At 39.8% G+C, this 15,069-nt stretch overlaps 1 protein-coding gene across 1 annotated transcript in view; it reads right to left on the bottom strand.

The window, feature by feature from the left end:
• Positions 1 to 215: 215 nt before the first annotated feature.
• Positions 216 to 15,069, bottom strand: part of CCDC172 (coiled-coil domain containing 172) — a 40,539-nt gene continuing 25,685 nt past the window's right edge. The window contains exons 6-8 of the mRNA XM_066238216.1: positions 14,879 to 14,981; positions 1,097 to 1,184; positions 216 to 251 (exon numbers count right to left, since the gene is read on the bottom strand). Of these exons, the coding sequence (XP_066094313.1) occupies positions 216 to 251; positions 1,097 to 1,184; positions 14,879 to 14,981 (227 nt within the window). The remainder of the gene's footprint in view (positions 252 to 1,096; positions 1,185 to 14,878; positions 14,982 to 15,069) is intronic.

Here is a 15,069-nt window from a genome sequence, read left to right as displayed (position 1 = left end):
CAAAAGCACAAGATCCATTAGAGTCCCAGCAAGTTATAACTCAAAAAAGTTACTTTTTAAAAAATGCTAATGAAACAGTTCTAGATGTCAACAACTTTGAACATTCTGGATCTGACATTTTTCACAGAATCTATTGTAAAGCGTATCGTTCACCACAAAGATGTGATTCTAAGATGCTAGGATCAAATCTCAGGTAGCTGTTGATTCTCTACAAGTTATTTGTTTTCCTGAAGGTCTTTCTGTGCCAATGTCTGAAAGGAAAACATGTAATAATTATTCATAAGGAAAGTGAAATTCTTAATAAAGTCATTACATAAAATGTATGTAAATGTAACACAACTTTGGGCATTTCTAATTATTTTAAAAAGTTTTAATAAAAAATATAAATCCTAACATAACCTATTGAGCATTTTAAACAAAAAAAATGTACACAGAAAAGAAAATAAACATGAAACAAAATGTAACCTATTAAATTAAGTCTGTAACGTTTAACATACTTTAAGGCTGGCTGTACATGTCTCCAATTAAAATAGAGCATGGCAAATACTGTGTTCATCTTATAAACAACCAAAGCAGGAGGGGAAAAGCAATTTGGAGTGCTCCCACACAATCTGGAAATAAGTTTCCAATAATTGAATCCCAAGTTCTTGCAATCATAAAAATCCATAATAAGAAAGTTTTAGGATCAAATATAATAAAAGTATAATTTATACCTATCAGAAACAAAAAGCTTTTAGCATTATGATAGTTAAACTCCTTTAGTGCATTCATCCTCTAATAATATTGATAGTTTCAGTCCAGGGAATGTTGTGTGGTCAGGTTTGAAATCTTTTTTTGCTGAGCTGGAAATTGGACATATTCTTGCTGAATATAACTTGCCTTATCTTATGTAGCCCCTAACATCCCAGGAACTCAGAACAGTTTAGATTTATAACTTGACCTTAGTTTTTCCATTGCTGCTACTTTGTGTTTTGTATCTAGTACAAATCCATGTGAACAGCAAAACACCAGTCCAATGACATGTATACCATTAAAACCATTCTTACCAGTAAGTAAGTAATGGTAATTAGAAGTGAAAGAGTCATCAATGGCTTACCAACTCCAAATACTCTATTTCTGTTTGAAGAGCATCATAAACACTTTGCATGTCATCTTCCTTATAAAGTTCTAATTCTCTCTTAAGTCTGTTTGAAATGAAAAATTCACATTAGTTCAGCAATTCACTTGTACAATATATTTTTTTATTACATGAATGGGGCAGGTTTGCAGCTCTAGCATCAGAATATCAAGTTAATGCTAAAAAATTTGGAAAGAAAATTTAATTCTCTATAACTCTGTAAGGACTACATAAAATTTTGGGTAAAATACTCCCATAAATAAAATAAGGTAGACTGAATAATATTAAATACTTAATAATTTTAGGGTAATTAAAAAAAACATGATTTACTGGGGAATCTAGAGTATTATCTGAAGACCTCCATTTCAGTCCTGGCTACTAATAAGCAGAATAACTTGGGCTAAATCATTTAGCCTCTCTGAAGCTCACCTAGAATTTTAAGTACAGAAAAATAAGTGATCTTTGAGATTTCCTCTTGCTCTAAAATGATAAATGAACTTGGTAATACATATATATCATTAAAATGTTTTGAGAATGAAAAATATTGATGTTTCTTTTCCCCAATTGTCTTTAATTCTGAGTATTCTGAAATTACTTTGTAAAAAATTATTTTATGCCCATATTTCATGTGAAAAATAGTAATATAACAGTCTTCTATTTTTAGCATTATGACTAACACTCTTTCCAAAAAATAAACAAAATAAGCGAAAGCCATGAGCTGGTCAGCATGCAGGGTGAGGCCGCCCTGAGAACAGATCCTGAGAGCAACACTGCTCTCCCAAACCTAACCCAGTCGGGCCAGCCACAAGTTGAAAAGTATAGATCAGCTGGAACCTTGGCTGAGTCCTGTGCTTAGGGGAGAATGTAGGGGTCCTAGGCCAGTGACACTCCCTGTATTCTAGCAGAAAGAAAGAACCCTCTCTAAAGGAAGTTTAAGATTATTTAGGCTAATAGGCTTCCCACAGATTAAGAGCAAATAACGAGCTAACAAAGATCACCAAGTACCCAAGAAGGCAAGCCACTAAAAGTAAAGGTCATGAGAGAAAATGGACAACAGATATGAAGAATACAAGTCAATAAAAAAATAGTACAATGGACAATGGGTGCATGCGCGCGTGCACGCAGACACACACACACACAATTTCACCAGATTATTCACAAAAGAAGATATCCAATGGCTAAGAAAATCTGAAAAGGTATTCAACTTTATTAGTCATCAAAAAAGTACAAAAGCGCCCTGGCCGGTTGGCTCAGCGGTAGAGCGTCGGCCTAGCGTGCGGAGGACCCGGGTTCGATTCCCGGCCAGGGCACACAGGAGAAGCGCCCATTTGCTTCTCCCCCCCTCCGCCGCGCTTTCCTCTCTGTCTCTCTCTTCCCCTCCCGCAGCCAAGGCTCCATTGGAGCAAAGATGGCCCGGGCGCTGGGGATGGCTCTGTGGCCTCTGCCTCAGGCGCTAGAGTGGCTCTGGTCGCAACATGGCGACGCCCAGGATGGGCAGAGCATTGCCCCCTGGTGGGCAGAGCATCGCCCCTGGTGGGCATGCCGGGTGGATCCCGGTCGGGCGCATGCGGGAGTCTGTCTGACTGTCTCTCCCCGTTTCCAGCTTCAGAAAAATGCAAAAAAAAAAAAAAAAAAAAAAAAGAAGAAGAAAAAAAGTACAAAAGAAAAGTATAATGTATGCCACTACACACCCACCGGAATAGCTAAAATGAAAAGCAGGCAATACTAAGTATCGACAAAGATATGAAGGAACTAGAATTCTCAGACAGTGTTGGCCTAGGATACCATTTTCCATTCTTTTACTTTTAACATATCGATGTCTTCATTTTTAAAGTGATTTTTTTTGTAGGAACTATATAGTTGTTTCTCTCTCTTTTATCTAATACGATAATCTCTGTTTTCGAGTTGGTATGTTTAGATCATTTACATTTAATATAATTATTTATTTGGGTGTATTAAAAATGTTGCTGTTTTCCACTTGTTCCATCTGCTCTTTGTTCCTTTTTTCCTGCCCTTCTTCCTGCTTTAGATTGATTTCAGTCTTTGATTGTATTTTATTACTAGTTGACTTTTTTATATACATATTTTTAGAATATTTATAATGCTTGCACTGGGTTCATAATATATATCTTCAGTTTATTACTGTGCACTACCAAATAATATCACACATCCATACTTACAACATAAAAATTTTACAACAGTATGTTTCCAATTACTCCCTCCTATGTCTTGTCCTTGTTACCACATATTCTTTTTTTACATTTACTATAAACATAAAGGATATTGCTAGTATTAATAAGTAATTCATCTGTTAGAGCAAGTAAAATTGAAACAGGCTTTTATATTTACCTTCATTTTAACCATTTCCGGAGCATCAACTTCTTGGCATGGTTCTGAATTTCTATCTGGTTTTATATTCTTTCTTTCTTTAAAACTTTTTATACCTTTTTTTGTAATGAAGTCTGTTCTCAAGGAATTCTCTATGCTCATACTTATTTAAAAACATCTTAATTTGCCTTTATATATAAAATACATTTTCATTGAGAATTCTGAGCTGATGGCTCTCACTTCTAATATTTAAAGAATCATTCCTTTGTCTTCTGTTCCGCATGATTTCTGATGAGAAGCCTACTGTAATTTTTATCTTCATCCCTTTGTCTGTATTGTGTCTTTCTGTCTCTTCTTTCTCTGCCTTCCTTCATGATTCTCTATCTGTGTTTTTCTGAGGTTTGAATATAATATGTAAAGATGTTTGCTTTTTTTAAAATGTGGAGTCAGGGAAGGAGGTTACAGAGGCAAAAGGAGAGCACTCCAGCCCTGCTCACCGCTCCCCAGTTGCAAATGTCAGGGGACCCTTAGAATTTAGGAGAAAAAAAGCAAAAAGTACAGTATGTGCCCAAAGAAGGAAAGGTGTGCTGGGTTCTTTGTTGGGTTTCTTTATATTTCCTTTGGGGGGGGGAGCAGGCTTTCTGCCAAACTCTCCAACCTCTTCTTTGCTTTTCCCAGATTTGCGTAGGTGCCCTTCTCCTGTCAAACCTCTTTCCTGGATTTCCCAGGGTTGGTGCTGCTCTCCTATCTGATCTTTTTTCTTTTTTTAAATTGATTTGAGAGAGAGAGGAAAGGGTAGGGGGAGAAAGAGAGAGAGAGAGAAAGCAATCAATTTGCTGTTCTACTTATTTATGCATTCATTAGTTGATTCTTATATGTCCTTGGACTGAGGATGGAGCCGGCCACCTGGATGTATCAGGAGGACACTCCGACCGTGGAGCTACCTCGCCAGGGCCCTGATCTGATCTGTCCCAGGCTTGTGCCCTACCCCCTTTAGGTCATCACTTTGGCTCCAGCTGTGCTGCACTCAGTAAAGGGATTTCCCCTTGCGTCTTCTCCCCCCTCCCACCAATCCAGCAGGACACTGCCAGTTCTCCACCCCACTGTGGGTGTGAGGCTATTTTTTCTGCCTAGTCCACTCCAGGAAGAATGTTTTGCTCCATTTGACTGGACGATGCCAGTTCCTGTCCAGGGTTCCCTTTTCTTTTGTTAACTCTCTTAACTGCCTTCTCTAGCACTGCTATATGATGTACTTAAGGCTTTATTTCAATATATCTTTTCAAATAAAACGGTAAGGCTCTTTCTTCCCACCATGTCACCAAGACCTGCCCTTCCCCCTTTTCAGCGCAAATGGGCCACGTGTTCTGTAAGATCTTTCATGACCAGCGGAATTGGGTGGTGACCACTTGGGCTTTTAGTTAGCTAACAGTAAGAACGAGAACTACTGAAATTAAGGAGGGCATTTAGAGCAAATTATAGGAAGTATTTCACTATTCAGCATATATAATCAAGCTGTAGAATTTAGATTGGCACTTAAAGAAAAGGTTGCTGTTGCTAGCTTGAAAAGAGGCTGATGATAATGGTATGAATATTAATACATCTGCAGCTAGCCAAAGCTATATAATGGGAAGCCGATCTCATGCTTCAGTGCATAGACTGATTGCCTACAGGAGTCAGAAAGGACTTCCTTCCCTACTGCACAACTAAGGGCGGTTTGCATTGGTTATTGTCTCCTTTCTCTGAATCATCAATTAATGATGAGAATGGCCAACACTGCTGGTTAGTTTGGCAAAACTTATGTTCCATATATTTTTATGGTTTTCTACAGTCTACCAATATTTTTCAGTGCCATATAAAATTTTTAAGTGTCATAGAAAAAAGCCTTAATGGAAGAATATTCTTTTTAGCTATAGAACTGTATAAAAGTACTATTTAAGTAGAGAGAAGGAAAAATTCACCCACAGTCCTAGTACAAAAGCACAAATCCTATGAAGATTTAAGTATATTTCATCACCGTCTTTTGTTTCTACCAGTGACTATATAATACTGCCTCCTAGCTTTTGCTTTTGCTTAATGCTTATCATATACATTTCCCCCAGTTAATTAAGCATTCCAATTAATACCATTAAAGATAAATACATAGTAGTCAAAATGGCTACACCACAGTTAAATTGTTCCTTTTTTTCCTACCATAAATAACATTTATGTGGACATTTCCATGTATAAAATTTCCTCTGCACTTAGAATTATTTTCCTTATAAGAAAGCTCATAAGTAGAATTATTAGGTCAAATGGCATAAACATTTTTAAGATGCTTATAATAATTTATATGCTTCAAATTGCATTCCAAACATATACAATATATACTGCCAAAACAATGTATAAATTAGCTCTGTACCACAATCTTGCTGATTTTGATTATGGTTATTTAAGAATATCTTTCAAATTTTGATAGAAAAATTATATTCAGTGGTTTTAATTTGCATTGAATTAATGATAAGCAGTTTAACAGAACTGTCTTGTTTGTCTTGGTATTCCTAGTAACTTGCATAGTGCATGATACAAAGTGGGCATTTAATACATGTTTTTTGATAAATACATGAATAACAAATTTTTTTTCCTTCTTTTCCAGTTTGAGAAGAGAGGAGATAGAGACAGACAACCCAATTGGATCCACCCATCAACCCCTGTCTAGGGCTGATGCTCTGCCCATCTGGGGCCATGTTTGCAACTGAGCTATATTTAGTGCCTAAAGAAGAGGCCCCACAGAGCCAGCCTCAGCACATGGGGCCGATGTGCTTGAGCCAACTGAGCCATGGCTGGAAGAGGGGAAGAGAGAGAGAAGAGAGAGAAAGGGAGAGGGGTAGAGAAGCAGACAGTTGTTTCTCCTGTGTACCCTGACCGGGAATCGAACCTGGGACTTCCACACACTGGGCTGAGGCTCTATCACTGAGCCAACCGGCCAGGGCCATGAAAAACTATTGATTTTAGTGCTTTCTTGTTTATTTTTATTAGTTATTTGATAAACTGTTATCCCTTGTTTGTCATAATTAGTATAAATTGCTCCCAGTTTACCACTCCAATTTGATGACTTTTTTGACAGATGGGATTTTAAATCTTATAAGTTGTCTGTTAACTTTATCCCTTTTGGTTTCCTTAGTCACACCAGATGTTTATTAAGTAGTTATCTCTACTTCTTGCAAGTTTTTAATCTTATTATGATATCAAAGATACCAATACATTCTGGAAATGATTAATATTATATATGGCTCATACAATTAGCAAAATAATTTCAAAGTTTAGGGATATATACAACTAGGCACATTGACATCAGAATAAAAATCTTTAAATAATCAATTGATTCTGCCATCAACATTTCCCTTATATTTACACAGAAGCTTTAATAACTATAGTATGTGGCAAGAATTCACAAAACAGGGGATCTCTATTAGCTTGAGGGCTAACATAATCAATGCTGTAGAGATACTTGTTAGTGAATAAATAATGAAGTTTTATCAGAAAAGATGCAGAGTCCACAGAAATATTGAACAAAATACATAACTAAGAATGAACATTGAATTAAATGGGAGCTTTAATATTAAAAAAAGAGATGATGTGGATCAGACACAGATACATAATTGTTTTGACTAGTGTTTTCCAGAAATGTTAAAACTGAGAACTTGTTACAGCTGTCCACTTTGAGTTCACTGTCGATTACACAGATACTGCCAAGTCACTGTGCATTGTTTTTTTGTTGTTTTTTTTTTTCTTCATTTTTCTGAAGCTGGAAACAGGGAGAGACAGTCAGACAGACTCCCGCATGCGCCCGACCGGGATCCACCCGGCACGCCCACCAGGGGTGACGCTCTGCCCACCAGGGGGCGATGCTCTGCCCATCCTGGGCGTCGCCATGTTGTGACCAGAGCCACTCTAGCGCCTGAGGCAGAGGCCACAGAGCCATCCCCAGCGCCCGGGCCATCTTTGCTCCAATGGAGCCTTGGCTGCGGGAGGGGAAGAGAGAGAGAGAGAGGAAAGCGCAGCGGAGGGGTGGAGAAGCAAATGGGCGCTTCTTCTGTGTGCCCTGGCCGGGAATCGAACCCGGGTCCTCCGCACGCTAGGCCGACGCTCTACCGTGTGCATTGTTTTTTTAATGTAGCTTGGGTAATAATTCCTACCGCACTGCTAAATGATGCTTATTCTAGATAATGTTACAGAAACACTCCCCCATGTATTTAAGGATACACTTATAAAAATGTTTCTAATTATGAATATTTAGAAGCTCTTGTATATACATCCATCAATAGGGAAAAAGTAACATAAGTATGGCATTTCCATTCCCTGGCATTAAAAAGAATGAAGTTGCCCGATCTGTGGTGGCACAGAGGATAAAGCATTGACCTGGAATGCTGAGGTCACTGGTTTAAAACCCTGGGCTGGCTCCGCCAAGGCACATACGACATGCAATCAATGAACAGCTAAAGTAAAGCAACTATGAGTTGATACTTCTTGTTCTCCACTCCCCCACCCCTGTAAAATCAATAAATAAAATCTTTTAAAAAGAAGAATGAAGTTGATCAATACAAACTAACATGGGGAAGGGCTAAGTAAACAAACAAATTACAGCCCAGTGAGTGTGACCCTTTCTTTTGCATATGCGCCCGCACACATACACACAGATACATAAACTCCGGAAGGATGCATGCCAAACTTTTTTTTTTTTTCTTGTATTTTTCTGAAGCTGGAAACGGGGAGAGACAGTCAGACAGACTCCCGCATGCCCACCAGGGGTGACGCTCTGCCCACCAGGGGGCGATGCTCTGCCCCTCGGGGGCGTCGCTCTGCCGCGACCAGAGCCACTCTAGCGCCTGAGGCAGAGGCCAAGGAGCCATCCCCAGCGCCCGGGCCATCTTTGCTCCAATGGAGCCTTGGCTGTGGGAGGGGAAGAGAGAGACAGAGAGGAAGGAGGGGGTGGGGGTGGAGAAACAAATGGGCGCTTCTCCTATGTGCCCTGGCCGGGAATTGAACCCGGGTCCCCCGCACGCCAGGCCGACGCTCTACCGCTGAGCCAGCCGGCCAGGGCCCAAACTTTTAATAATGGTTATTCTGAGGGTTTCTGGAATGGGGCAATCAATATCTTATAATTTTGCAGCATTTAAATCTTTTCAATCAATATAACCTACTGTCATAACTGAAAAATATCTATACCTATTTGGTAAAATAAAAAATATGCATGTGTAAATAAATATACATTTTTATCTATATATCGTTTAGGGTCTTTGGAAGTATCTGAGTATTAGCATGTGTTTACAGCTTCTTATAAATCAAAGGACCATTGTTGTGACCTCTATGCCCAACTTACTCTTCACTGAAGAGGTAGCAGCACTGATTTAATACTTCATATAAATGCATAGAGTCTCTCAATAGCAGATATACATGAACTTTTGTGTAGTTTTCATTGGAAATATGCTCGTCACTAAACCATACTATGTTCAAATGTGCAGAAGGAAAAATCCCATGCTGTTTGACTTGACTGCTTCATTTCTGGAACAAACTTCCTGTTGCATTAAATAATCACAAATATTGGTTATAAAATATTATAAAACCATTCTAGAAAGAAGTTTTGTGGGTAAGGAAAATGCCTGAAATGTTTCAAGTTATTCAGGATAGTCACGACACTGCTCACAAAAACTAGGGGATATTTTATAGCTTCATATTCATTTTGAAATATTCCCTAATTTTTGTGAGCAGTGCACTTGGAGTAAATAACAAATCCTGATCTAGAACTATATTTTAGTGGTTGGTGTTGGATAATAATAAAAATAATTGGTGTTGGGGGTCTAATATATAACATTTGTCTTTTCTGCATGAATTCTGTCCAAAAGAAACATAAGGCAGAAGGGAGGTTAGATACCACATTTACTACAAATATAGTGGGCAGTGGAGAATGTGGCTTATATCTGAAAGGAAAGGACTTACTAACATTGCACCCCCGAACTAGGCTAACATACACACCACTAAAGGCTACAAGCTTTCACTCACGGACACCTACCACTGCAAAACGTAAGGAGCAGAGGAACGGAGTGGATAAACTGGGCTCCAGTGTTCCCTTCCAAACTCACCAATCAGACTGCGCCACGGCTCCCTGCCTTAGAATAAGAAAGGGGGAAACGGGGGCCGGGGGAAGGCTGGGAGGGATGAACCAGTAAAGCGTCTTCCATGTGGAAGAAAAATATCGGGAGTAGAAGGGAGCCCTTCAGGCTATCCCAGTGGTTAGAATACACCATGTTTTTGAACACAGCATTGAAAACAGATGATGAACTGTTATCTTCCTTGTAGTGAAAATAAAATTATTTCACTACTGATTATGTGGACTCAATCACTGGAACAAATATTTTGCACACTATCTTCCTTTGCTGCACTAGAAGAGGACACTAATTAAAAAAAGAACAAGAACAAGAACAATGGAGGGAGTTCCCAGCCAAGCGGGAGAGAGTGCTACACACACTGTCACTGAATATGATTACTGATGTAGCAGTTACAAGCATAGTCTCTATGACCACAGAGACCGGAACAGCAGAGGAGAACCTTCATAATTCAATACATTCATTTATTCCTCCATTCGATGCCTTCTATATGCCAGGCTCTGTACTCAAGTATTACACCATCAGTATATAATGGTACAAGATACCTCCTCTTACTGAGCACATGGCCGAGACAGATATTCACAAAATAAAGCAAACAGCTATGTAATTACGAAATAGAATTTGTGCTCTAAGGAAAAAATAGTGCTGTTAGAAAAAATCACAGGTTCCACAGTTTACATCACAGAGTAAGAGGGCTTATCTGAAGAGACATTTCAGCTGAGGCCTAAAGGATGGAGCACGTCCCACCAGTTAGAGACAGGCAGGCAGAGTGGTGAAAAGATCATTTTAGGAGAAGGCAAGGCATGGACAAAGGTCCTGAGGTAGAAGAAAGCTTGGAATGGTTGAGGGAGCGGGGTGAGAATGGACTGTGCTTGAAATAACATCAGTAAAGTGGTCAGAGGCCATATTATGACAAGTCATGAAAGCCACACTGAGGACTTCAGGTTTCACGGTGTCCATGATGAAGCCACTGAACGATTTTAATAGGGGGATGACGACCCACTGACAAAGGAGTGGAGAGTGCAAGCATGGACGAGGGGGAAGTGGAAGAGAGGCTGTCAATGTGATCCGGGTGGGAGAGGGGGAGGCTGGAACCAGGATGTTAGCGATGGAGACAGAGAAGCTGAGGGAGTCAAGAAGTATTTGGAGAGTAAAAGCAAGAAAACATGGTGCTGGACTGGGGTAGGCTGAGAATGACCCGATTTGTAGACATGTCAGAAATGCCTGCTACTTTCGGCCTTGAGCAAAGCCAGCAGAGACAACATGTGAGCTGGGCCTGGAGGGCTGAGTTGGGTTCTAACTGATGGAGAAGAGAGAGAGGACTCAGAGGTGTGGAGGCCCGTATCTAATTCGGAATTCCACAGATAGTATTCGGGTGGCCCAGTGGCAGAGGCATGTGATAGGAACACAAGGAGACAAAGCACAGGTTGGTTATAAAGGCCCTTGAACTTCTGACAATTTGTTCTTGTTTGTTTGTTTCAACAGGGCAGCGTCACTTTCGATCTACACTGCTCACAAACATTAAGGGATATTTCAAAATAAATATGAAGCAATAAAATATCCCCTAATGTTTGTGAGCAGTATATTTCTCCTTTTCTTTCTTTTTTTTTTTTTTTTTCATTTTTCTGAAGCTGGAAACAGGGAGAGACAGTCAGACAGACTCCCGCATGCGCCCGACCGGGATCCACCCGGCACGCCCACCAGGGGCGACGCTCTGCCCACCAGGGGGCGATGCTCTGTCCATCCTGGGCGTCGCCATGTTGCGACCAGAGCCACTCTAGCGCCTGAGGCAGAGGCCACAGAGCCATCCCCAGCGCCCGGGCCATCTTTGCTCCAATGGACGGGAGGGGAAGAGAGAGACAGAGAGGAAAGCGCGGCGGAGGGGCGGAGAAGCAAATGGGCGCTTCTCCTGTGTGCCCTGGCCGGGAATCGAACCCGGGTCCTCCGCACGCTAGGCCGACGCTCTACCGCTGAGCCAACCGGCCAGGGCCTCTCCTTTTCTATTAGACTGCTGGGAATTTAGGACTAGAGTTTAGGAAAGTGGGATTAGGGACATCAACTTGTAAATGACAACCAAAATCATTAGACCGGATGAGGCTGTCCACAGAGAGTACAAAAGGAAGACAGTCAGTAATTATTAGCCTTCTGGGAGCCATTGAATGGGCAAGCAGAAGGAAAAACTGAGAAAGGAGAATGCAAGGCATACAATCCTCACGGCTAATATGAAATAAAAAATGAAGTCATAAGTAATTATATAATTATATCTAGTAATTCTAGAGCATCTACTGTGTGCTAAGCACTGTTCTAAGGGATTTGTATAAATTAAGTCATCTTTCTTTTTTAACGATAATCCTGCGAGGTAGGTGCTAATTATTAACTTCACTGTATAGAGGAGGAATGAGGAGACTGAGCATAGACAACTGCTTCTCCAAAGACGCTAACCTAGTAAACAGCAGAGCTAGGATTCAACAGATGTGCTTACTTCTTCTCGAGACCGAAGTTCTATCACTTCCGGCCCCTGGACTACATGGGAAACTAGCTCCGTCAGAGTGCACAAGCCTTTGGGAGGCTTCTTAGGAATTACCCAGCCTCTGGCTTAAGGGTCAAGCATAACAATATTCTATAAATTAGCTGCCTTAACATGTGTGAAATAATAAACCCGCACACTTCAACATAAAAATCTTTAACTAACAGACATCTTGGTATTTATCAGCAGGGAAAGATCAGCTAAAGCAGAGACCATTACACCATCACGACTACAGGGACCCTACTCTACCTTCACGGGTGACATGAAGATAGAGCTCTACAAATAACCTAAGCATGGCCACTTAACTTTAAAATCATAAAAACTATGAGACAGAATAAGATATATAGAGAAATTTTTTTATGGACCTGGCCAGGTGGCTCAGGAAGTAGAGCGTAGTCCTAGTCCCAGTGTTGAGGTCATGGGTTTGATCCCCAGTCAGGACACGTGTGAGAAACAACCAGTGAGTGCACAACTGAATGGAACAACTAAGCAGAACAATGAGTTGGTGCTTCTCTTTCTGCTTCCCTTCCTCTCTTCCTTTCTCTTAAATCAATGGAATTATTTTCACTAATTATTAAAAGTAGAAACAATAAGCTCATAGAGATGAACTAAAATTCATTTTTTGTAATTGCTTTCTTACTAAAGTTTAATAAAAGTATAATTATAATAACCTTAAAATAAAGCTGGTTGTCAACTGGGGATGGTTTTTCCCATATTCCTGTGCCCAGGGGACATTTGGCGATGCCTGGAGACATTTTTTCAGTTGTTACAACTGGGGGGCAAGGGGCTGCTACTGGCATCTAGTGGGCAGAGCTCAGGGATGCTGCAAGACACCGTACATCGCACAGGGCAGCCCCACTACAGAGAATAACCTGGCCCCAATGCCAGCATTGCCAACTCTGAGAACTCCTCCTATAAAAAGAACATCCATACCAGTTGCAGCTAAATCTGGGAAATTAAGGGGCAGTCAACTATAACAAAATTCAGAATGCGTCTGACTAGGCGGTGGCAATATAGCATTGGACTGGGATTTGGAGGACCCAGGTTCAAGACCCCAAGGTTGCCAGCTTGAGCGCGGGCTCATCTGGTTTGAGCAAGGCTCACCAGCTTGGACCCAAGGTCGCTGGCTCGAGCAAGGGGTTACTCAGTCTGCTGAAGGCCCGCAGACAAGGCACATATGAGAAGACAATCAATAACTAAGGTGTTGCAACGAAAAACTAATGATTGATGCTTCTCATCTCTCTCCGTTCCTGTCTGTCTGTCTCTATCTATCCTGCTCTCTGTCTCTCTGTCTCTGATAAAAAAAAAAAATATTCAGGATGCACTTGAACACAGAGATGAAAAAGACTATTCTATTCCAAAATTTAGGGATAAAAACCAATTTTAATTTGGCCTTCATGATAAAGTTGAATAAATGTCTATCATTTTTTGCCATCATTAGCTTCTTATTATTGCACTAATTATAAGACGGACGACCCTCTTTCCTAAAATTTTTACACTCAGTGCTTTGACTTCATTCTTCATACTTGAAATAACTTTTATAGAACATACCAGGGGGGAACTAAGCAACTCATATCAAGGAATTCAAATAGCAACTGAAAAATATTGGCATTTCATTTAACAGCTGCTAAAATCCAAAGAACGGACTAGGTACATGGACCGATGTTTCTTTCCATCCAGATTTCCTCTGTCATCAACAGAGAAGGAGAACACACTCCTAGCAGACTCTGTGTGTTTCATTTTAACCCAGGGCAAATTTTTACGACTCAGTGATAAACCCACAGAACTGGAGTTCATATGAGAAGCCCTGACTCTACCAGCTATAATGATACCAGCGGGCATTGCCATTTTTAAAAGTGTGAAAAAAATCAATGAGCAGACTGTCATTACAGAAACTCATTCTGCATCACACATATCACCCAAGAGATTGATATTTCATGCTTACCAAACTTAACATAAAATTAAATTGCAAATATTTTCTCATAATCTACTAAAATTATGGCCTGAGGCAATTCACTGTTAATATGAAGCATTTGTTCAGCTCTAGTGGCCATATTTCCTCTATGATTTATGTGAAAGAAGCTTCATTTCCTTCTTCACAGACTCAGTAATGAGGTTTCTTTGGGTATACTAAGCCTGGTTAAGCCTAGAAAGTATAGAAACGTCTTTAAAATTAAGCCAGCCAATATAACGCTGATTTATTAATACAGTAAAATAAATAAACTGGGGGCTTTTCCCCTCCTTATGTATATGACTATTTCATTTTAAACATCAGCCATTCTCTCATTATCCAAATACATCAAAAGCATCTGAATATTCCATACAGAAAATACAGTTTCATTCTTAAGCACATAATCAGAGTAACATATTTCAAGCAAAAGAGTAGATTGTGGGTATTCCCTCCCCCCCAAATCTAGAAACATAAAAAATAATTTCAATCCTTTCCAAAAGAAAAGTCAGGAAAGGAGAGTTGTGGAATCAACACTTTGTCTTATGCTATTAGGACGCAAAGAACACAGTCCATAAGGAGTAAGAAAAGATAAAATTGATTCCAGCATTATCAACCCATGAAACTTATGGATAGCACTTTCTAGGCAGTGAAGTGTCTGCTTATTAGGACATCTCAGAATACATACAGAAGGAAACAATGTCTTCATTCGAACTTAAAAAAAAAAATCTATGCATTCAGCTTTATGCTGAAATCTATTCAACACCTTAAAAAATTACCAGATTGCAAACCAAAGTGTAACAGGCAATTCTTACCTTAAGCATTCAGCATCCTTCTGAGGCTTTTCATTGATTTTTATTTTTTCTGCCTCTAGGCATTTGGTAGTACAAATGGCTTCATTCTTTTTATCTTCAAAAACTAAACAATTAAAAATATTCTTACACTTTTAAAAAAATTAAAGTTTATCTTTATTCATTTCTAAGAACAATCTTCTAATTTTTGCTGC

The sequence above is a fragment of the Saccopteryx bilineata genome, chromosome 7 (assembly GCF_036850765.1).
Source record: "Saccopteryx bilineata isolate mSacBil1 chromosome 7, mSacBil1_pri_phased_curated, whole genome shotgun sequence".
Lineage (NCBI taxonomy): Eukaryota > Metazoa > Chordata > Mammalia > Chiroptera > Emballonuridae > Saccopteryx > Saccopteryx bilineata.
The sequence above is the reverse complement of the archived record's forward strand: the minus strand, read 5'-3'. Positions and strand labels throughout refer to the sequence as shown.